Source organism: Rhipicephalus microplus, chromosome 1 (genome assembly GCF_043290135.1).
Source record: "Rhipicephalus microplus isolate Deutch F79 chromosome 1, USDA_Rmic, whole genome shotgun sequence".
In the NCBI taxonomy this organism is placed as follows: Eukaryota; Metazoa; Arthropoda; class Arachnida; order Ixodida; family Ixodidae; genus Rhipicephalus; species Rhipicephalus microplus.
Window position 1 is genome coordinate 130,462,597 of NC_134700.1, and position 23,492 is coordinate 130,486,088.

The window sequence follows — 23,492 nt, forward strand, 5'->3', positions numbered from 1 at the left end:
TCTACATTAAAACTGAGCCGACAGAGGGCCTCGCGAGCGTGCATGTCATCCTGCCACCAGAGTGAAATGTCCCTTATTAACATTTTGTGCAACCAGTTCACAACTGTAGCCTTCAACGATGCTTAAACTATAAAAAATCTTGCAAAAATTATAACGCAAAATAATCTATCAATTGCGTGACCGGCCTTATAGCGGGTATGAGCCATGATTTAGATGGAGAGCACCAACACCACCGAGCTGTTGGCCTCAAAACCGCGAGTGCGTGTTTTGTGTGTCTCCCTAAGGACAGTGAATGTGACGCCCAAGTGCCACCCGAACACGATGGCCAGCGACAGGGACGCGCGCACAGGAGCTCTGAGCAAGTGACTACCTTTCTTTTCACGCGGGTACTCAGCAGTAGAAAGCTGTTGTTAGCAGTAAATTGTCACATTCAGCGGTCACTTTTACGCTGCATTTTCGGTAGTCAGCGCTTTCACGAGAGAATACTGACATGAAAAAACCACAATAGCTCAATGCAAAGCTATTAGCCATAAAATCTTGAAATACTTGACGTTTTTGTTGCTGATATGACTGGCTGCTCGAAGATTGTGAGCAAGCGGTACCGAACTAAGTCTTTAAGCACGCGCGATTGGTCTGGTTAGTAAGGCGTTCAACAAAACCATTCCTATAAATATCCCTTATATTATGATATGCAACCGCCTGAATACCTCTATGAATTGGATTGGATTGGATAAACTTTTATTTGGTCCTCTAAAACACAGATCACTGTGTTGCGGGCAGCTCCCACGTGGGGACTGAAGTCAGAGTAGTTTTATACTCTAGCAATGCACTTCTATTTGTGCTTTCTCGGGAGGGGGGGGGGGGCGTCTGATATCCATGACATTTGCTTAATTACAAAACCTAACTTTACCACTGATCAAAGAAATGCACGTCAGAGCGTCAATACTGGCACCACTACTGCGTCACCTTACGTTTAATTCGGTAGCTCCGAAGATACATGCAACGTATTTCCTTTACATTTTCGCACGCACTGGTAAATGAATAATCTGTCAGTGGCTGCCTGTTTGGTTCATATCCGATGAGTATTTATTCATTTATTGGGAGCCCTAAATTTTGATCTCTCTGTGTTAAAATTGATGCTTTGATATGTCATTTCATTGCCTGGCCCTACATATACCATACACTGTCCGCCTGCAGAACAATGTCATCCACCTGGATGAGCCCAAGCAAGCTCTGTTACTCTCGATTTCTGTATTTCTGTGAACGGTTGCAAGATAATTGAAACCACGCTTAGTTCTTCTCCGAAACCTCATTTCGTGCCTTTAACACATGACGGGCAGAGACAAATGACGCTTTTGCATTAGTGATTGGTGAACTTCTAGAAGTCAATTGCATTAATGAGCTTCCCATACAAATAGTACTCAGTTGTTCCTCTGTACATGTATTTTCTTCGCATGCGCGCATAAAACATAAAAACGCCTTCAGTGACCTCGTGCTTGAAGATGTTCCGTAGCATTTTCCATTTGCACTCTCATTCACTCCTTTGTCTGAAGGTATTCTGTCTATCAGTGTCTATATTTATCAGTTAAACCGTTTGTTCACTGACCATATGCGAAAATAGTATTTTTTGATCGTCTGTCTGTAGCTCTTTTAACAGCATATCAACTTTGAACCTCGCCTTCGACGACTAAATTGGCCTTGCGTCGTCGTTCAATATATTGCTGAGGTCGTCAGTGTGGTATTAAGCTGGCCTATATGAGTTTGTTTTATTTGTTAACACCGCTAAATTTATAGATGTTTGCTTGACTTCTGCGCCCCCACCATAGCGCGAATTGCGAGTATACGTCGTTTACCGCGTACGGAACTTACTCGTGATCGAAAGTCCTTTCAGCCACCAACACTGGGTGAGAAACGAAGGTTCTTGGGAAACCACTCTGATTGGTTTCTTTATCCATCACACAGGTTAGCAGACGTGCATGAAGAAGGAATAGTCAACCAAGGGCGTGATTCGGGCACACAGTAACCGGGAATGTTGTGCGCTTGGCTCACACGGGCAGGCATCGTTCTTGCCGCCGTACTAACCTCGAAGGTTGTTCGTGCAGCGAGTGGTGGCCGCTTCGGCTCCTCGAAAGCGGACTATGGCATGGACGAGGAATACGCCAAGATTGCCCGACAGCGCCCGACGTTTGCCGTGTATGCCCTCATCAACAACGTCGCGTGTGGTGAGCAGTGACTCTCTCACGTTCTGGTTACCCTGTAACACTGAACAAAGTAATGCGTGTAAAAGGAAGTTAGCTTTCAGCGACAGCAAGCTAATGCACAGGTAACGTCAAGAAGGCAGTGGTAGGTAAATCACTTCGGTACTGTCGTAGACACTGAGAAAATCCATTTTCTTCCTCACAGCGTTACTTTGTCACATCAGCCCTTAGGTCGTGCTAGTTGAAGCTTAAGTGGAAGTCAGCAACAGGACCAGTCTTCGCCATGTCTAGATCGTGTCTGCGACACCTTTGTATTCCACACTTTATGTATACCTATGCCATCTAAAAAGCGATCAGGAAGTGCTTACTAGCGTGAAGTAAGTAGTATAAAAAGTAGGATTGATTAAGCTAACTTTTGTTTCTTTTATATGTGCAGAAAGATGCTACATGAATGCTTCGTTCCTGGACAAGGCAAGAAAGTGTCTGCCACGAAGTGTAAGCGGAAAGTGTTGAGTGATATTTGTGAATTCGGGATGGCGAAGAATCTCAATGGTATAGTGACATTTATTAGAGAAGCGGCATGCACATTTCTGGTATCCTTTAAATCTAGCTCTCCTAAAATCTAGAAACATTGCGCTCTGTATCTAAAGGATTCACGCATAGTGGTGGATCCATTGTGTTCTTAGGAGAAGCTGCACTCACAAGTAATCTTCATGGCAGTCAAATATTTCACGCTATATGCTACTGAACTATTATTACTTACAGGTAAACCTGAGAACAAAGACCTGCCTGAGCGAGGAACAGTACTTATTGGAATATGTGAGTACGCCTTGCCACTTTATCAGCAAGCTTGGGGCGCCTTGCATATGACTCCCAGTAATGCACACTCACTTCCAGTTAAAACCACTTTGTTGGCTACCACAATTCTCTCAAACGATAAGCCCAGCAGCCTCAGTGTAATTGTACTCATTGCTTGAAGTTGATGCGTCCAAACCGCTCTGCGATTGTGAAGCACGCCATGGCAGAGTACTCTGAATTGTTCTCCACCCAACGAGGTTCAATAACGGGCACCTGCATCTGAGCACATGAGCTCCTTGGAACGTCGGCTCTTAGCGTGTCGAACCAACAAAGTTACTGGCTAATACTATGTCAGCTGTGCGAAAGACGTGGAAGTGCCTTCTGTTACAAAAGCTGCCGATGACACTCAATTACACTTCAGTATAAGCGTCTCCTGTGGCGAAAAAAAAATTACGAGACGAAATATTATTCTACAAGAGTTCTTGTGGGAGTTCTAAACGCAGTTAGAAAAATAATGCGGTTTGCTCCGTGAGTGTGAATCATGATATAAAAAAAGGTAGTAGACACGCGGTGGTAATTGAAAGAGAATAGGCGACTGTTCTGACGTTATTGTAGCTGGCTTCAAAATCGACGCCCAAGGTAGATGATGTGGTTTTCACGCTTGTGACTGGTTTAGTTGAGGGAGTAACGAATCAAGCTTTTTTAGCTAACAAGTATAGTGGTAACCGCACATCATCAAGCTTGTATAACAAGATTTACTCTGACCACGAGTTCACCGTATGTGTATATCTAGCGCTACCTGAACTCGCCCTTTCCTAAGATATGAAGACGACAATGGTAATTTTCAAAATGAGTTTTATTATTCGGGCAGATACCGGGGTGTTTAGTGCGAATCTATTGTAGAAATGAAAGTTGCCTTACAACAAACTTTACTTGGTGCAATCTGGATCTCTTTTTCTACAGCCGATTTGGCGCGAATGCTGATATACTGCGAATCATCCCAAAGCAGAGTATTAATGACAGCTATGCCACTAAGTCACGGGTATCTAAAATATTGCAGCTTTAGAATATCTCGGCAAGCGATTTGCGTGTCTTTCTCTATATTTCGGTCGGTAGCTCTAAAGAAGACAAATGCTCATGGGAAGATGGAGGCTTGAAGCGATAAGAAACAGTTGAACACCGAATGTTGATAAGGGGAACGTTAGGCAGGTGGACGTGGCTTTGTCAAATTGGTTGCTGCCTCCTTGAAGTATACTTTTAACACGTTGGTTTCATTACAATCACTGCATAACTATTTATCCTGGAGTCAGTGGTAAGTGAAACACAAGAAGATACGTTACATTAACGACAGTCTGTCGAGTGATTCTAATCTGCTAACAAGACTTGAATGAGCATAAGTGCGGCGAAGGAAAGAAATTGAGTGACATTGTTTGGGTGAATACGCACAATTCGAACTTTACGAAAATAATTGTATCCGGTCTCTTTCAGGGAGATAATGCAATGGGAATTGTAGTAAGTAATGTGTTTTAATAACTTCACCAGCTCTCACTGATTTGCACCAATACCCCAAAATAGCATGCGGTAGAGATAACTAGCATACTTTTACGGGCATGTTTTCTTGCTTTTATGAACTCAAATATGCGCATCTTTGGAACGATGGCTTTATTATAGGAAGTCAAATATGCACAGACTTTTGTCGCATATTTTTGTGCATGTACACTTTAAGCTTAGTGGTCTTCTACGAAGTGCTTGCACCCGGACCACGGCACACAAGGACATGCACTTGTCTTCATTGTTCTGTTAGCATACTTGAACTTTACAGGACCATGTATTTCCACATTTGTTGATGCGCGATCAACTTAACCAACAACATCAATTGCTTCCCGTCTTATGCTATATTTACTTGGTTGGGTTGTCACCTTCGTTAGCGATGCTTTGAGATCAATTTGTATGTTCCTGAAACTAGCCTATAGTGACCAAACTGTGTGTTCATGAGTACGAATACAGGTTTATAACACGAAGGAGTTGTCAACTCAATTGAAAGGCTTAAGGAACGATACAAAATAAATCTACATAGGATTCACAAGTATTTACATATTCGGTAAAGCAATAACCGAGTTAGAAAAGCGTACATTCTTATAAAATACCGGCTAACCCAGAATTTGCATCCACGCGTAAATGATCCGTAACAACTTTATATGTTCTTTGAGAAGACTTGCGGTGTTATGCGGCACGGAGTGTTTTTCTAGACTGGCTCAAAATGATAAAGTTGCGTGAAAAAAAAAACGCGTTCACAAGCAAGGTCACAATGCAAGCACATTACTCACGCGGGTTCATTCATGGGGTGAGCCACTGAATAAGTATAAAAGACTCATTTAAGCGGGGACTGCCTCTCACATAAAATCCACATTCCCCGCCTCGTGCCCATCTACAGCGCTTTGAAACAGCTTCACTGCATTCGTGACCGACAAGCGTAGCCCATGGCCGTCGCATCTCTAACGCTGGCTGGTGTCTCTATACCGTCCATAAAACGACCAACAATCAGCGCAAAAAGGATTCACAAAGCGAGCCAGATAAACCTACACATTCTATGAAAAATATTCAACGAGTGACAACGCAAATGAGCGATTTTTTTTTGTGGTGCCTAGCCTGAGCGCATCCTTGAATCTCAGGTATGTTTCAGTTCCCCATAACCACCCCAACCACCGTAACACAGCACCAAACCAACCCTCCAACTTACAGTTACTTCTTGATTTTTCTTCTTGTACAGCTGTAATTTTCAGCGGAAATTACAACATAGCATGCATTTTCAGGAAGAACAGGGAAGAACGCGAAGGGGAAGACAGAAAGCAAGGTGGGCAGCTGAGATTAAGGAGTTCGCGTATGTAACATAACCACAGAACTGGGCTGAGTGGTGGAGCATAGTAGAGGCTTTTACCATTGAGTGGACGCATTCAGGTTGCTGCTGGTGGTGTACGGTTTTGAATGCCGGCAAAGCTAGCGGCTCTTCCTGTCTCGTCTTTGCTGCTTGCTTCGATTTTTCCACTGTGGTGGCCCAGTGTCTAACGTTCTGTTGCATTGTGCTTCATTATGTTATTGGTCCTATTACCGTGCTCCGCTGGCATTCTTGCATGCTGAGTAGTTGCAGCAAACTCTAAACCGTAGAACGAAAGAAGATGTAGGAGCACACTACTGGTGTCTTCGTTTGTTTGTCCAACGTTTGTTGCAACCGTTTAAGACGCAACAGTGCCAACTGGCGTAGGTGCTAGCTGTTCTAGCTTTATCTTGATGCGAATCTGATAAAAAAGAAAAAAAAGTGTTTGCATAGTGAGCACTGACACATGTGCTCTAACAAATTCGACATGATCGTATTAACTTGTGTGGCTCGAGGTCTGTAGAGTCAATGACATAGTCAATACTTTTTCGTCTTGTTTTATTTTTCAGCGTTGCTACGTAAAGCGCCTGCGCATGGAGTTGAAGCAGCTATACTGCCTTTTGGTAAGACAGCATACGCTTAAAGTGACTTTCGCTAGATTCCCATATTTGTGCGGCCTGGTACACCGAATGCCGAGCCATAATTTTATGAATTCAAACTTGAACATACCACTGACTTGTTTTACTTACAATCATACTTCCCCAGTATTTCAGCTATTAACAATAGTCGTGAAATGTGTTCATCTTTACGGCTAATGTTGCAAGAAATTAATTGCCACTTACAATTATGAACCTGTTAGTCGAAACGCGGCGAATGCTTTCAGTCGCATAGCTTAATCATGATAAAAAAAAGCAGTGCAAGCGGAAACTGCGAAATAAATTATGGAGCACGTGCTAACGGTGCTCCACTCGTTCCTTAAATATATATACCTATAAATATATTTGGCAACGTTGTCCGTTTATATCTGCGTTGTTTGATAAATTCTCGGCGCCTTTTAGCGGAATGAGTATGGCTATATGCACTTTTGGAGAGAACCACGAGTCATTCGCGGATGTCTTCACCCTTGCTCACAAACGCGTAAGTTTCAAGGGTATTGAAGCGTGACTTCTGTGCCGATTCGAGATTCAGACTGATTGATGGCGTGTATAGAAATAAACTTTGGCATATCTCACTGTAACTTCAATAATGTGACCGTTTGGGCGTGTTGTTTGGTTGTCACATCAGATTAGTGAATTTCAGTGCAGAAAGATACAGGGACAGGCAGGGCTTCCTTATCCTTTCGGTTCTTTTTTGTTTTTGTGTCTTTCTGTTTCCCGAATATCCTCTGTAACGTCACCCCGGGGAGCCAACAGTTATTCCAAAACAATGGTTTGAAAACGCACTTGTAAACACTCAAGGCAACCCAAGAGCAATAACATGCGAGCATTTTTAGGAAAGTGTTGTTAAGGCTGTGTCGCTGCATTGTTAACACTTTGAGTGCTCCACACAATTTCACCAGACCTCACGTAATCAAGGTGTCACTAATTATTACCAGATAACGCTGTAGTGGCGACTCGAGCCTGATATACTGGGCGACTGTATGTTACGGAGCGCTGCTTAATGCTTCGTCGAACCTCATAGTCTTGCAGCAAGGCAGCCTATGTACACAATGCCTTCGAACAAAAGTCGCGATAAGTTTATTTCGGCCTGAAAAAAACATTATTTTAATACAGGAAGACACGGCAAGCAATTCGATGCAGGGCCAAGTGTATTCGCCATGCCCACGGGCTATAGGTGTCGCGCCGTGCAATCCAAGATGGCTGCGGAAGAAGGGTCAACTCGTGAGCTCGCAAAGAAAAAGATACGACGCATGGGCGTGCACCCCACGCCACTTTCACAGGATGAAGTCTTGATTTTAAAATAAATGTATATCGGGCCAAAGTACTTTCTCAGACGATAGGAACTACTAAATCTTCGCTACCTAATTTTTTTTTACCACAGCGTGAAGGGTGGTGGTGTCAGCTGATCGACCGTGAATAGACGATGCCTCATAGAATCCTGTACGTGCTACAGAAAACTGCACCTAGAATTGACGCATGAACTGAACGGCACCTCGAGGTAGTTTGTACCGAACCTGCCTGAAGGATTTGCCGCAGTAGTAAGCCGCTAGCATCGCGACGTCATCACTTGCACTGTAATGAACACAGAGTTGTTTCTTCAACGGAACACAAGCATTTAACATCCCATTATGTAGCGCTTGCGGCATAGCAACGCTCAGAGTATAGCCGTGCGAAATTTCCTGCCCTCGGATATTGCAGGTTCCGTTAGCGCAAGCGAAACAATAACATCGAGAAGAATACACACGCATGATTTTTCGCTACGTCACAATAGAAAAATTGGTCAAACAACAACACCATTCGGGAGGTACCGCTGAAGTACAGAAGTAGTTAGCAGAGAGGCGTGGATTATACTCGCAACTGCACATATCATCGCTCTAACCATTTCGCTTCGCTGGTCGAGCTCGAGCACGTTGGCGGCAAGCGGCGTTCCATAATATTCACAGTAATCGCCAAACACCCGATGTACAAGAAAAACCATGCTTTTATTTTCACCTGACTGAAGAACATTACACATACGTACAATCAAAGTTACTTACTAGCATGGAAAAAACAATAATGCATGGTGGCACGTGAAACGCAACTCGTTCCTCGTGAGTTAGCAGCTGATCGTTCATCGTCGCTGTCACTTTTGGTGCGTTGACAACCTTTTATGTTCAGTGAAAAATTCTCGTCAAGATGGTTTGTTTCAACATCATTGCTTGAAGCAATCGGAGGAATTTCTTCCACGAATGACTTTGACAGCACCAACACCGTGTTGCTCACCACGTTTATCTGGGCGTGAAGAACAATTCGATCTGAAATCAGGCACGAAGCGAATCACTTGAAGTGTGCTGCCATCTATCAATGAACGTGAATATCAAGCGGCGTAACGTTTGCCAAGGTTTGGAAGAGCAAATCGCGAGCTCGCGTGAGCTTCCGCGGCGTACAATAAATGTTATAAGATTCATGCACTACAATAGCACTGACGAATGCTATTAAGATAAGGTGAGATGATAACGTTTAACGAACCTTCGCGGCCACAAAAAGCCTGGCGAAGCTAACATGTGTATACTGCGGGCTATACTTGAAAGCGCGAGTTGCCACAAATTTTCACGAAAACTTCACTTCTCGAAAGAACAAATCAGGTTTCTTCTTTTCCAGACAATTGGGTTTATTCAGTGATGCACGAAACATCCGAAGTGGCTAGTTTTTGTTTCTTGCTCACGCGTTAACACTGAGGCTAGCACAGCCGAACAAAGGAGAGTCTGCCTACTGAACATCCTCGAGAGGATGCCTCCGAGTTCCACTTGGTGGCGCGACAGTCTATGGGCGTTGCGAATAACGCATAATAAAAGCAAGTACCGATACGTAAACTGGGTTTGTCGCATTAGGTTGAGAACGCAGTAACACGTTGTTAAAGGAACCGACAACTGATTTTTGTCTACCCAGTTTTTGCAGTGCATTTGAAAGGTCACCTTTCGCAGTGTTACTAGGTGCCGTAGCTAATCTCTAAAATGCGTAGTGGTTTTACAAAAAATATTTTTTTTATCTGAAAGGCTCTAAACTTGGACGTACTTTTCGTCCAGCAACGCTGGGAATTGATAGCGATGCTGCTAGCTCTTCCCTTGATTTGTGAACACTTGCGCCAGTCTGTTTTCACAGGACTTTCTGTATCTCTGCTTAACCACCTTTATTTCGAGCTTTTAGACAATTTTTAAAAATGACAAATGGTTACGATAGGTTGATTTCGATTTATACAGCTTCCCTGTATTTGTACCACGTTGTGTGTACCTGTGTCCAAGGTTCCCTGCACCTGCCTCACGGGTGGCTCGTCCAGAAGCCGTTAATATCTTGATAGATTTGCCAAATAAGCATTTGCCATCGAAAACGTCACTACGCGCATGCACGCCTGCACCGAAAAGCAGTCTGCATCATTTCGGAGATGAAATGCAGGTAGCAGAACTATGTCACTCCAAAGTCTTCATGACCTAGGCTGTACGTGCATGATGGCATGAGCTGGCTCAAAAGTTGCCCAATACACGCCCGAGCATCCTTTTATTACGTAATGCGAAGGCAGTGCCACTTTAATGCATGCTACTAACACATGCCTATACGTACGTTTTCATCTTTTGCTACAAAAAATGAACAATATCTCAATTGTAAAAAAAGTCGTCAACCACTTACAGCAATCAATGTTTAGATGGCCGGGTACATCGGATCATTCATATTTTCACCGCTAGACGCACCACAGGTCATTTTTCGAGACTCCCAAAAAAGAAATCAAAATACAAGTCCACCTCTCACGAAAAAAAAAACAAGGATGGTTTGAGTCATTGTGATCGATAGTTTTTACATCCCCGGAGTCATGCCATTTTATGTACTGGGCATTTGTCGGTGCCCTTGGGTGAAGGCACTCAACAGCCAATTTTAGGACGAAAAGTGACAACTAGGAAAATGATTCAACACTTAGAGCAGCTTCTTCTCGTGCTTAGGCATAATTGTTGATACTCATCGGATTCTCAAATATTGGTTTTAAAAGGCTGTCAGTTTTTGGAGTGACGTTACGATATACTATAGCCCTGAATTATCGACTAGGTTTCATGCTTTCGTGTTCTTGATTTTCGTATTTAAGCTTTCCTTATTGCTCAAATCTTGCACACTGGTAGTTATAAAATGTTAAGTAATGTGTATGTGTCTTTCAGCGCAGCGCTTTGCTTTCACTTCACAGAGCGCCAACGAGTTATCTCAGAATCCTGGTTTGACGGCAGCCCCACAATCTTCAACACCTGCGCCACTGATACGCTGGCCAAGTCGAAGGCCGCACCGCCAGGTGTTCTACGCAGACAACGCATCCGATTTTGGTGAGGACGAAAGTCAACCTAATCGCGGGAAGGCGACGTCTGGTGAATACGAACTACGACCCGACGGTCACCGCCCGTACCGACGCCAAGAGCCAGGAGGCTTAGGAGAGAGTAGCACACCGCCGGAAGTGAAGGACTACGGTGACGAGATAGACAGATGGCGAGAGAACTACTGGAAAAATCACCGCTACGCTTATACTGATGACAACATAGACGATATGCATGACGCCGGCATTGACCAGCACCATAAAAGCGGTCGCCCCCCAAGCCGACAGCAAAACCGTCGCCAGACCACAGAGTCTCCCGATTCGGAAGAGGCGAATGACAGTGGCGAGGAAGCACGAAAGAACCAACCTTACCATCGACGTGATCCATCGAGGAATGCCGCAGATCATGTTCGTAGGGGGGCGCCACGAGAAGAATACGACGCAGACCAAGGCGATGTCTTGAACAGTAGCCATCGTAAAAAAAGGAGAGGACCGCAAGGATATCATGACGCTGACGAAAGAGAGGCATCAGTCAGAAATTTCGGAAAAAGAACGAGAGGGCGAACGAGAGACGACAAAGATGAACAAGAAGGGGTCCCTATCAATGGCCGTAGAAAGAACGTGAGACCACAAGGAGGCTACAGTGCTGAACCAGGAGATGTTATGGGTAACAATCATCGAACGAGGACAAAAACAAAAGGGTTACCAGAAAACTACGAAGAAGACCAGGAGAGAGATTCAGTTGTTGGTAGAAGACGAAGGACTAGGAGACCACAAGGAGGCTACGGGGCTAGCCTCGGAGAGGGTCTGGATAATAGCCACAGAAAGAAAGCGAGAGAACCCCTTCAAGACTACGACGCTGACCAAGAGGTTCCAGATAGTGTTCGCAGGAGAAAAAGAGGACCACTGGGAAACTACAACATCAAAAAAGAAAGTAACCCGAACAGCAGCAATCCTAGAAAGAGAAGAAGACCTCTAGAAGACTACGAAGAAGACCAAGACGATGTCCTGGCCGATGATTACAATAGAAAAATAATAGGGCCACGAGAAAAGTACAACAATAATGGAGAAGAGGCCCTGGAAAAAAGTTATGGGAAGTGGCGAGAAAGCGCACAAGATTACGACGCTGACCCGGACAGTGTCCCTGACAACTGGCGCGGAGGAAGGGCGGGAGGACCGCAAACCAGCTATGACAGTGATCAGAGTGTGGTTACGGCCAATGGTCGCCGAAGGAAGAGATTACCGCGTGGAGAGTACGAGAATGACCAAGATTTTTTACCCGACCAGTTTGTAGGAAAGGAGCATGGTCGAACGCCGTCACACATGAAAGAAAGTGGTGCGGAACGCAACTATGCAAACAATTATGAAAATCATGTCGAAAGGCCTGTATCGAGAGTAAACAAGGGTGTAAACGGGCGCGCGAATATGGAAAGCAGAGGGGACCACACAAAGGAGCTCGCCGCAGCTGACGTGAATGGTAAGTGCGGGGCCCGGATGGGATTCATAAAATATTTGTTATATATGTTTTATGAAGTAGTTGGTCATTCCACTATCACCTCCCGTTAGGGGTTTGGTGGTTCGGGCTTATTGGGTGGTCATAATACTGTGTGGTGCAGGACGCACCGAGGCAAAGGGACAAGGAAACAAATGCGAGGAGGGCTCTTTGCCAAATGAAATCGCGGTTGGCAGCTGTGCGCACTTTTCTCTTTGTTTCTCCGTTCCTGCGTCTTGTTACCCGCTGCACGTCTCCTATTCTCATATCAACGTCCACATGCCTCCTAGGTGGCATAGTAGGTTACCAAGCTGGCACTTTGGCCGCCAGCTTTAGGCTCTACCCCGGCGCTCATATTGAAGTTGACTTTGAATAGTGCAAGATGAAGGCCTGTAGTTTGTGGCTGCACACAGGCAACTAGCCCTGTCACGTTAATGGAATGGTGGTGCAATCTGTCACTACTACAATAAATATTAGAAAACAGGCCAGAAAACCAAGACATCAGACGTGACACGTGGTGGCAGGTGTGATGCCGACTGCCGTTACTAACACAAGTACTGTACAGTGTCAATCTTTATGAGAGGGAACATGGAAACACGTGGCCCACACGCTCCGGCGGCTGCTGGCAGCGAGTTCAAGCGGAAACAAGAGCAACCACAGTCTCTTATCGAGTCATCTCGCGGCGAGGAAAACAACCATTCTTTGCTGATATAGAGCCAGCGGCAAGATTGATCGCCTTGCCACGCCGCGGTGGTCTAGTGGCTAAGGTACTCGGCTGGTGACCCGCAGGTGGCGGGTTCAAATCCCGGCTGCGGCGGCTGCATTTCCGATGGAGGCGGAAATGTAGGCCCGTGTGCTCAGATTTGGGTGCACGTTAAAGAACCCCAGGTGGTCGAAATTTCCGGAGCCCTCCACTACGGCGTCTCTCATAATCATATGGTGGTTTTGGGACGTTAAACCCCACATATCAATCAAGATTGATCGCCTTGAACGGGAAGGGGTGCAATCTTGCCGTTTAATATGAGGTTGGCACAAGGCCGTCCACTCTGTTCATTCCATGCTTTCTCGATCAGCCAAGAGAGCAACAGTTCGTTACTCTCTACAAAACGCGCTTTTAAAATCATTCGCATGCCGGTGTTCCAGAAGATTTTCAACGAGGCTCATCAGATTCGGGAGTTAAGGTGCCCGTTTTCCTTGCTTTAGTCTGTGGGTAAAGTACTGTTGAAGGGCTCTCAAGCATGGGTGGACAAGCTGCGGCACGCGAGGCGGTATTAAGTGGTCCCCAATCGGACTTCATAACCACACCACTTTTCATCTTCACGCTTACTGTATTCGAAACATAATTTTGGACCTCAAATGGTGTTAGACGTCTCTTTTATTTAGAATTGCGTCCAATCTTCAGAGTTAGTAAGAATCTAGCCATAACTAGGGCAGTTCTGTCGGCTGACCAACTTTTTTTCTTTTAGCCAAAGCCACCCCCCTAATTTGCCTTACAGCTACCGCGGCCTTGTCTGCTCCATCTAACTCGGCCCCCCACCTCAAAAAGTTGCGAACCCTGCTCTGAAGGAGCTTGCACAGTGCCTGGCAATGACAATGCTCACATGCAGACCAAAATACCACTTGCCACTCCATACATCCACCCCCCCTTGTCACTGAAATTTCGAAAATTTGGCCTTAAGACTGCTGCAGGCGTTGACTTTTCTGAACATATGTAGTTCCGGTGTCTGGACTCAGAGAAACATGGAATACACAGAACAAAGTAAACGAATCGTACTCAATTAGGTACAGAACTACGTCACGTGCACGGAGCGTGTGGTGTATTTCCTATCACTGATATGTGACAAGGTGTACGTTGGAAATGGGCGCCTGAATACGGTGCTTACCGAGCAATAACTACCACCACTCTAGGAAGGGCTGTGGCCACCTTGCCTTCCGTTGCAGCTACTGCAGCTGCGCACCTGCGTTGACTGATACAAAAGTGAGAACAATGAAAAAAAAACAAGCTGACATGGGTAGTGATCGAAGCAGTAGATATATTTGACCAGAAGGTAGTTTGTGTGGGTGCCCTTAGGATGCAGGTGCCTAACGTGTCTAGAAGGAAATGACTTGTCTATGTTCCTTTTTAAATGCGAAGCATCTCTTAGCGAACTTCGGCAACTTTGAGCGTATCTATCTATCTATCTATCTATCTATCTATCTATCTATCTATCTATCTATCTATCTATCTATCTATCTATCTATCTATCTATCTGTCTGTCTGTCTGTCTGTCTGTCTGTCTGTCTGTCTGTCTGTCTGTCTATCTATCTATCTATCTTAGAGACATAGGTAAATGATACATCGAAACATGATAATCACAACATGCTTGTCATGCAGCAACATGACTACATGCCACACTCATAATGCCCTCGCGGCTGTTTCGCTAGCTTCACATATGGCAAAACCGGTATTACGTCACGCTAATGAATGGCGAAGGTATGTGACTGGTACAAGCATGATAATCATGAGATGCGTGTCATGTGTGAACATGACCACATGCTGCAGTCAAGGCGCCAATACATTTAGGAGTCATGCGGGGCGCGTGCTCGCCAGCGTACAATTCGTCGCGTCATGCCGGCGTTTCGACGCCATGCCATGGTCTTGCCATATACTCGCTGGCGCGTACCGCGCCGCGTTGCTGTGACGCATGTGCGTTTCAGCACGTTCGGAGTCTCTCCGAAAGAGGGAGACGCAGTGTTGTCTGGGTAATGCATCGTTGCGAAATTCAGCGGAAAGAGGGAGACGCAGTGTCGTCGGGGTAATGCCTCGGCGCGAAATACAGCATGTCGCATGTCGCGCCGGTTGCCGTGTGGCCACGCCAACGCACGCTGGTCGCACCTCGCGTCAGACTACAGAGTGCTCGCGTTTTGCTAACGTAGCGTCGCTCTGCCCCGCGTGCGCGCGCGTCAACGCTACATTGAAGTATATTGGGCCCTTCATGATGCGCTCGCAGCCGTTTTGCTAACTCCACATATACCAAATTTGGTGTTACGTGTCGTCAATAGCTGCTGAAATATATGACTGGTGCAAACATGATAATCTTGACCCGCATTTAATGTAAGAACATGCCAACATACCCCACTCATACCACTCATACCGCTCAGTGGGAATCGATGATATGTGAAGCATGAATGAGAAAGGTATATCATCATCATCATCATCATCATCATCAGTAGCAGCAGCAGCAGCAGCAGCAGCAGCAGCAGCAGCCTGACTACGTCCACTGCAAGACAAAGGCCTCTCCCATGTCCCACCAGTTAACGCAGTCCTGTGCTTGCTGCTGCCAATTTATACCCGCAAACTTCTTAATCTCATCTGCCCACATAACCTTCTGTCTCCCCGTAACCCGCTTGCCTTCTCAGGGAATCCAGTTAGTTACCTCATTTAATCTTCTGTCTCCCGCTAACCCACTTGCCTTCTCTGGGAATCCAGTTAGTTACCCTTAATGACCAGCGGTTATCCTATCTACGCGCTACATGCCCGGCCCATGTTCATTTCTTCTTCTTGATTCAGCTATGATATCATTAACCCCCGTTTGTTGCCTAATCCACTCTGCTCTCTTCTTGTCTCTTAAGGTTACACCTACCATTTTTTTCCCATTGCTTGCTGCGTCGTCCTCAATTTAAACTGAACCCTCTTTGTAAGTCTCCAGGTTTCTGCTCTGTACCTAAGTACCGGCAAGATACAGCTGTTATATACCTTCCTCTTGAGGGATAGTGGCAATCTACCTGTCATAATTTGAGAGTTCTTGCCAAAGATGCTTCACCCCATTCTTAATCTTCTAGTTACTTCAATCTCGTGGTTCGGCTCCACGGTTATTACCTGCCGTAAGTAGACATAGTCTTTTACAACTTGAAGTGCACTATTACCTATCTCGAAGCACTGCTCTTTTCCGAGGTTGTTGTACATTACTTTCGTTTTCTGCAGATTAATTTTAAGACCCACCTTTCTGCTCTCCTTTTCTAACTCCGTAATCGTGAGTTGCAATTCGTCCCCTGAGTTACTCAGCAATGTTCTCACATGACACACGTGTCAGTATTATCATGTTTGCACCTGTCATATACTTTCCACATCCATTGACGTCACGTAACACCAAATTTGGTATATGTGGAGCTAGCAAAAGGGCCACGAGCGCATCACGAAGGACTCAATATACTCCAATGTAGCGTTGACGCGCGCGAATGCTGGGCACAACGACGCTACGTTAGCAAAACGCGAGTACTCTATAGTCTGAAGCCAGGCACGACCAGCGTCTGTCGGCGCGGCCCGAGGCAACCGTGCGAAATGCGACATGCTGTATTTTGCGCCGATGCGTTACCCAGACAACACTGCGTCTCCCTTTTTTGTGTGTGACGGAGGGACGCCGGACGCGTTGAAAAGCGCATGCGTCAGAGCAATTCAGCGCGGCCTGCAAGTATATGGCAGGACCGACGCCTGGCGTGGCAACGCCAGCGTGACGCGACGAAATGAACGCCGGCGAGTACGCGCACCACATCACGTCGAAATGTATTTTCGCCTTGACTGCTGCACGTAGTCATGTTCTCACATGACATGCATTTCATGATTATTATGTTTGCACTGGTCACATACCTTCGTCATGCATTGACGTCACGTAATACCAAATTTGGCATATGTGAAGCTAACAAAACGGCCGTGAGTGCATCATCAGTGTGGCATGTAGTCATGTTGTTACATGACACGCATGTCGTGATTATCATGTTTTGTTGTGTGATTTACCTATGTAGTCCGCTCGCTTCACGAAATATCAAATTTGCTACATGTGAAGCTAGCGAAACGGCCGCGAGCGCATCATTAGCTAGCATGCAGTCATGTTGTTACATGTCACGTATCTCATGTTTGTCATGTTTGCACCAGTATCATACCTTTCTCATCAATTCACGTCCCGTATTACCAAATTTCCTATAAGTGAAGCTAGCGAAACGGCCACCAGCGCATCATAAGCGTGATATGTAGTCATGTTGCTACATGACACGTATATCATGATTATCATCTTATATATCTTTGTCATCCATTCAAGTATTGTAATGCCAAATCGGGTATATGTGACGCTAGCGAAACCACCGCAAAGATGAACGAGACCACCGCAAGAGCTACAACACCGTGAAATGTAAATAAGGACATTCATGACATACATGCTATGATTTTCATGTTATGACTAGTCAAATATGCTGTTCATACAGTCAAGTTATGTCATACCAAGTTAGGTACCGATACCATTATCGGAGCGGCCAGGAGAGCTAAATGTCCTAGGCAGTTTAGATAGATAGATAGATAGATAGATAGATAGATAGATAGATAGATAGATAGATAGATAGATAGATAGATAGATAGATAGATAGATAGATAGATAGATAGATAGATAGATAGATAGATAGATAGATAGATAGATAGATAGATAGATAGATAGATAGATAGATAGATAGATAGATAGATAGATAGATAGATAGATAGATAGATAGATAGATAGATAGATAGATAGATAGATAGATAGATAGATAGATAGATAGATAGATAGATAGATAGATAGATAGATAGATAGATACGTTCAAAGTAGCCGAAGTTCACTAAAAAATGCTTCGCATTTAATGTGTACCTAATGATTAAGTTGAAAATGAATTTCAGTTTCATGTAACTGAAATCACTTTCTCGTTAGTCATTCAATCGGACGTCCGTTAAACTTCGAAAATGGCTTTGGGATTCACCATAAAAAAGAGGCCATTTTCATGTCCAAAGCAGGGAAGACACATACCATAGATGGGATGTAGGATAGAATAACTGTCGCCTATAGCAGGTGCACATAAGAAGAGTATTGTACACGTCCAAATTGAATGATTTTGAAAGAAATGTTTACTAGAAGAACGATACAAACTTGTGTAAAGGGGGAGGGCTCTAGATGTCTAATGCAATCGCCACTATTGTTTACTATCGATTCGATACTGTTTCTTTTTCGAAGGTGTAATGTGTCACTGAACCTCCTTGCTTTTAGCAAGGTTTAGCGAGTCTTGGGCCGCAGTTCCTGAACTTTAGGAGGCAGCGCAAGATGCCTACGGCACGGCTTTAAGATCTTCCATAGTAGAGTACCTAGTACTCTAAATCGTTATACACTTTTCAGGGGTGAAGCTCCTTGTTTAGAAAAAGTTTATTTACAGCATGTACAGAACACAAAGGCTTCATACCATTCCAGTAACAGGGCACATACACTTCGGCACATCTATATTTCACGACTAACATCACTACGTTACAGTGAAGACATTTGCTTTAATATACATGATTATGTTGGCATACATGTACACATAAATTCAATGTGATATCACGATACAAGGGTATAACGATACAATAGATCCAAATGATACACAATTTGTAACAAATGAAATCATATGTAACAACTCAACGGGCGCTGCTTAGCACCAAGTCGGTCGAAAAATGAGTTGTATCCTTTCGTGTTTTACCTTGACGAAAGGGCACGACCAATGCCGCAGAAACTCTTGCTCCCCGAGGAAGAAAAGCTCTTTGGAGAGGAACGCGAAGATCTCTTGTCTCATTCTCCCCAGTATCGGCCACAAGGCACGCCGGCGGCAATTGGCAGCTACGGCCTCACATCGGTTTCTCCAAAGGCTGAACAGCCCCGCAACTATTAAGAGAGCGGAGAAGCGGCTACGCGGAAATCGGCCGTTGGACACGAAAGTTCGCACACCCTGTCCCCGAAAACCAGCATTAACCGCACGCCAAAAAAGGCGGGAAACCACACATTCAAACGTCGCATGTTGATTGGTCTCTACCATGACGCAGTTGGGGCAAGTGGAAGTGCGAACTACCTGCCATCGCTGCAACCGATCTCGCGTGGGGAGCAAGCCCCAGCCCAACCTCCAGACAAAGTCTCTGAGATGCCCTGGCAACACTGCGGCAGTTATTGGTTTCCAAGCGCGGTTCAATACAGATGGACGATGCTGGGGCACCAAGGGCCGTAGAAGGGCGGCCATTGTGTCCACCACTTTAGAATCGGCCACCTCTATCTCTGGGCACGTAGCTTCCAAACGTCGGTGAAATGCCAGAAGGGCTCGATACAAAGATGGTAATTCAGTTGATTGGGGACCTTTGTTTATTTGGCTATCCGGCAAGAAGACACGTAGTGATGGCCCCAGATGGTAGCGAGCCAGTGTCTGAGCGGGCATGTCATCATTGCTTAGTATTCGCAATAGAGTGCGGAGGCACAATGTAGAAGCCGCGACGGAAACGTCAGGGAATGCAAACCCACCTTGATCTCGCGGTTGAGCTAACGCTGGACGCGATAACGATTCTGTGCCACCAGACCAAAAAAATGAACTGATGCAGCTTTGCACTTTCCTGCAGAAGTGGAGCGGTGGTTTAACAGAATGGCAAAGGTACCAAAATTTTCCTAGGTACACCGTTTGAGTTAAGTATCGGCGTTCCAAGAGGGGGAATTCGAAGTGCCTGCCTGCTTTGATATCATTTAGAAGAGTTTGTACAACGGATGACGAGATGCTATCCTGTATACCAAATACAGTGAAAGTAACTCCGAGTATTGAAATCTCAGGAGACCACTGTAAAGGCGACGTGATGTTGATACGACCGCTGGGGTTGCCAATGAAAAAATACTGGCTTTTAGAAAAGTTTAACTTTGCACCGGAGATAATACCGAAATCATGGAATGTATCAAGAGCATGCTGCAGCGACTCTTCATTATGTACATATAGAGTGATATCATCTGCATATGCAGCGACCTTTACTTGAGTGTTACCGGGTAGAGGTAAGCCACGAATCTGCGGGTGATGTTCAACGGCCCTTAAGAAGGGCTCTAATGCAAGGATAAATAACACTGGGGAGAGGGGACACGCTTGACGGACCGCACGCGTGACTCTAAATGCGTGACTCTCAAAAAAATCTAAGTAAAGGGTACTTTCTAAATTAGTGTACATCGCGTGGATGAGGTCAATGAACTTATCCGGGAATCCGTATGCATGTAAAACATTTAGTATGTAGCCATGTTCTATGAAATCAAAAGCTTTCTCTTGATCTAATGAAACCAACAGTCCTTATGGCGTGGCTTGTGCGTCCCTCGTAGTGCGTAACCACCAGTGGCACATACCCGAAATAGGTATAACATTTGACCTCCAAGGTGGTGCCGGTGAGAGAATTCTTCTGTGCGTTGTTTAACAATAAAAAATAGTGCTCAATGTACATGCCAATGGCTGCTAATGGGGAATGAGAGACAGGAGCATTCGGCTTTTAGTCAACGCGCACGCTGCGATCCTCATTAGCAGCCATTGGCATGTACATTGAGCACTATCGGACAAGAAATGGTTTCTACATTATACCTCGCAGGGTGTAACCTCCTTAGTTTTAGAAAGGTTTAGCGAGCGTTGAGCCGCAGGGCCACGAATACAATAAACTAGTATATACCACGAAGGAATTCGAGGTGGTTAAAGGGGGGAAGCAGATACGAAGCGCAAGCCGTAAGAAATTAAAAGCTGAATCCTCCTGTCTCTCATTTCACATTAGCAGCCACTGGCATGTACATTGAGCACTATCTGACAAGAAAAGGTTGCTACGTTATACTCGCTGGGCGTAACCTCCTTTGTTTTAGAAAGGTTTAGTGAGCATTGGGCCGCAGTGCCATGAATACAGTGAACTACTAGTATATACCATGAACTCAAGGTGGTTGAATGCGGGAAGTAGACCCGAAGCGCAAGCAGTAAGAAAGTGTGCGTGTGCCACCTCTCGTTTAGTCCTTCGAATGTCCACTGAATGGCGGTGCTTCTATATGGGGAATATATGATAAAAAGATGCGAGATGGTGGGACTTGAAGTGTTGAATAGATGGACGAACGGACACACAGACAGATGCATAGATGGACGCATGAACGGACGCAGGGGCGGATGCATGAACGAACGCAGGGACGGGCGCACGAACAGACGCATGGACGGTCACACAGACGGACGCATGGACAGACGAATGCTTCGCCCCACTCTCCATCATTCACTTCTTGGATATGCTGCCATTTTTTTCTAAACACACTGATTATTCGAGTGATTTTCTGGGATGGCTTTACGATCTCCCATTGTAGACTACCAGATACTCTAAATTGTTCTCACGTGTTGGTCATAGGTATTTTCCGTTAGCCAAGGGGACGGCTCCCTGCTCGCCCATAGTTGGGTACAAAGAACTTGAAATCGTCAAACTCTTTTTCTAAGCGCAGTCAAAGCCAAGCTAAGTGCCATTCGGTGGTGTCATTACACTGCGACATTTCTCTGCTCTCCCATAGTAGAGTACCAAGTACTCCAAATCGCTAAACGATTTTTCCTGAGAAATTGTAACCTTTTTTATTGTTACAAACTTCTAAACGCACCTGGTTTGTAATCCCAGTCATGACACCACGCTCAATGCATTCTGTCTGTTCGACAGAATTATTCGGGACGGCTCTCTGCTCTGACAGCAGAATGCCAAGTACTCTAAACCAGTAACCACTTTTTCTAAATACACAGCTTCCCTGTTTTCGTGGCGTCCCGCGATAGGAAATGTTTTTGCTAAACCAGGTAATGTATTAAGTGCTTGACGGTGTATACCTATTTTTATGTTCAATAAAATCTTTGCATTGCAAAAGTGTTCCAAACAGTCAGAACACTTGTACGTACTCTAACTGCAACAAATTTTACTTATAATTCATATAGTATTTTCTTGTGTATAACGGGCACCCACAGCAACAATTCACAAAATGTTTTGAAAAAATAATTCCCTCTTGTTGCCGTCAAGCCACTTTGCACACAGCATTATGATATTATGATTTTTTAGAGGCATCACAAGTAAATTTACTTTAAGAAATTTGCTCACGCTTATTATTCCGTGCCGTATAGATTCAGGGTACCTGTGGCATCTGCACCTTTACTGTTTCCGCATTTCGCCTCGCGCTACATCAAATTCTTTCAAATCATTTGACGCACAATTGAGAACACTTACAATCGTGTAAATATGACATACTCTTTTTTTTTCTTGTGTAGCAGAGAAAATTGTTGCACAAAAGAGTGAAATATTCGCAGGAGACATCGCCGACACAGTTCCTCGACAAAAGCGAGACAGGAGGCGTCGAAAGAACCAGAACAATATGGGCGACACGCTTCTAGACACGACGCGCGCCAAAGAAGCCGTGAGGCAGCAGACCACTCTGTCCGGTCTCGAGGAGTTCATAAATTTCGACGACGACGACTTCACAGGGCAAGCAGAGCCATCGGGGACAAGCGCTACCAGTAGCGAACAGCGCACTGAAAGAGGGCGTGAGGGTGGTAAAGCGTGAAGCAAGAGGCAGACTGAAGAACGCTCCACTCTCTACGACTTGTTGAAAATTCCTTAGAGGTGGCCATGTTGAATACCGGGAGATTTCTTATACGGGAACTAAGGCATCGCGAAGGACCTTGGATATTGTCAGTTATTGTCGGTAGTAAAAGGGGCAGCTCCAGTGAATGTAATGTGGTAATAAAATGCCCAACTGTAGCCACAGCAAATTTGTAAAAGTTCCTTTGTTTATCTTCGTAACAATCACGACCATTATCAGGACTATGAGCATCATTGGCTCATCGGCTTATGTGTAGTGCCGACTGCTTTTTGTTGTCGATGTTTTGCGACATAATCCCTTCTACCCCTACCAATTTTTAATCATTTGTGACCGCCTTATAGACGTATGTTCCTCTATTTCAACCCTATCAAATTGTGGCCGCTCTGATTGGCTAGACAACGCGCATCTATGACCTGAGCAGGGTTCCACTTTATACGCTAAGGCCAGCTGGCCCGTAGCCATAAAGGTTGTCTTAGCCACCCTCCTCTCAAAGTTTTGATGAAGGAGGTACTTCCCCAAAAATAAATCCTGAAAATTCGAGCTTCTCAAGGCCTTCGAACTGCCCCCTCCCCCCCCCCCCCCCCCGATAATGAAGTTTGGGCTATGGGCCTTAAGACAGGTAAAGCGCGATTTTACGCAGACGGCGATCGTCCTTTTAACACGCACTCCTATGCAGTAACAATAACCTATATCTAAGGCGTTACCGTTTCACGAAAGTGAGTAGTTTCGTCTGTTGA

The 23,492-nt window shown here is 45.1% G+C and overlaps 1 protein-coding gene across 2 annotated transcripts; it reads left to right on the forward strand.

Moving 5' to 3' along the window:
• The first annotated feature begins 228 nt into the window (after positions 1–228).
• LOC142768798 (uncharacterized) lies at positions 229–22,908 on the forward strand. 2 transcript variants are annotated; one of them, XM_075870976.1, is made up of 8 exons: positions 229–362; positions 1,963–2,222; positions 2,635–2,693; positions 2,964–3,017; positions 4,485–4,508; positions 6,441–6,494; positions 10,738–12,334; positions 22,463–22,908. In XM_075870976.1, exons 2-8 carry the CDS (start codon positions 2,030–2,032, stop codon positions 22,714–22,716), a joined length of 2,235 nt encoding a protein of 744 aa, XP_075727091.1. In that variant the 5' UTR covers positions 229–362; positions 1,963–2,029; the 3' UTR covers positions 22,717–22,908. The 2 variants fall into 2 exon arrangements, with proteins under 2 accessions (XP_075727091.1, XP_075727081.1); XM_075870966.1 differs by having other exon boundaries at positions 229–358.
• Positions 22,909–23,492: the final 584 nt, after the last annotated feature.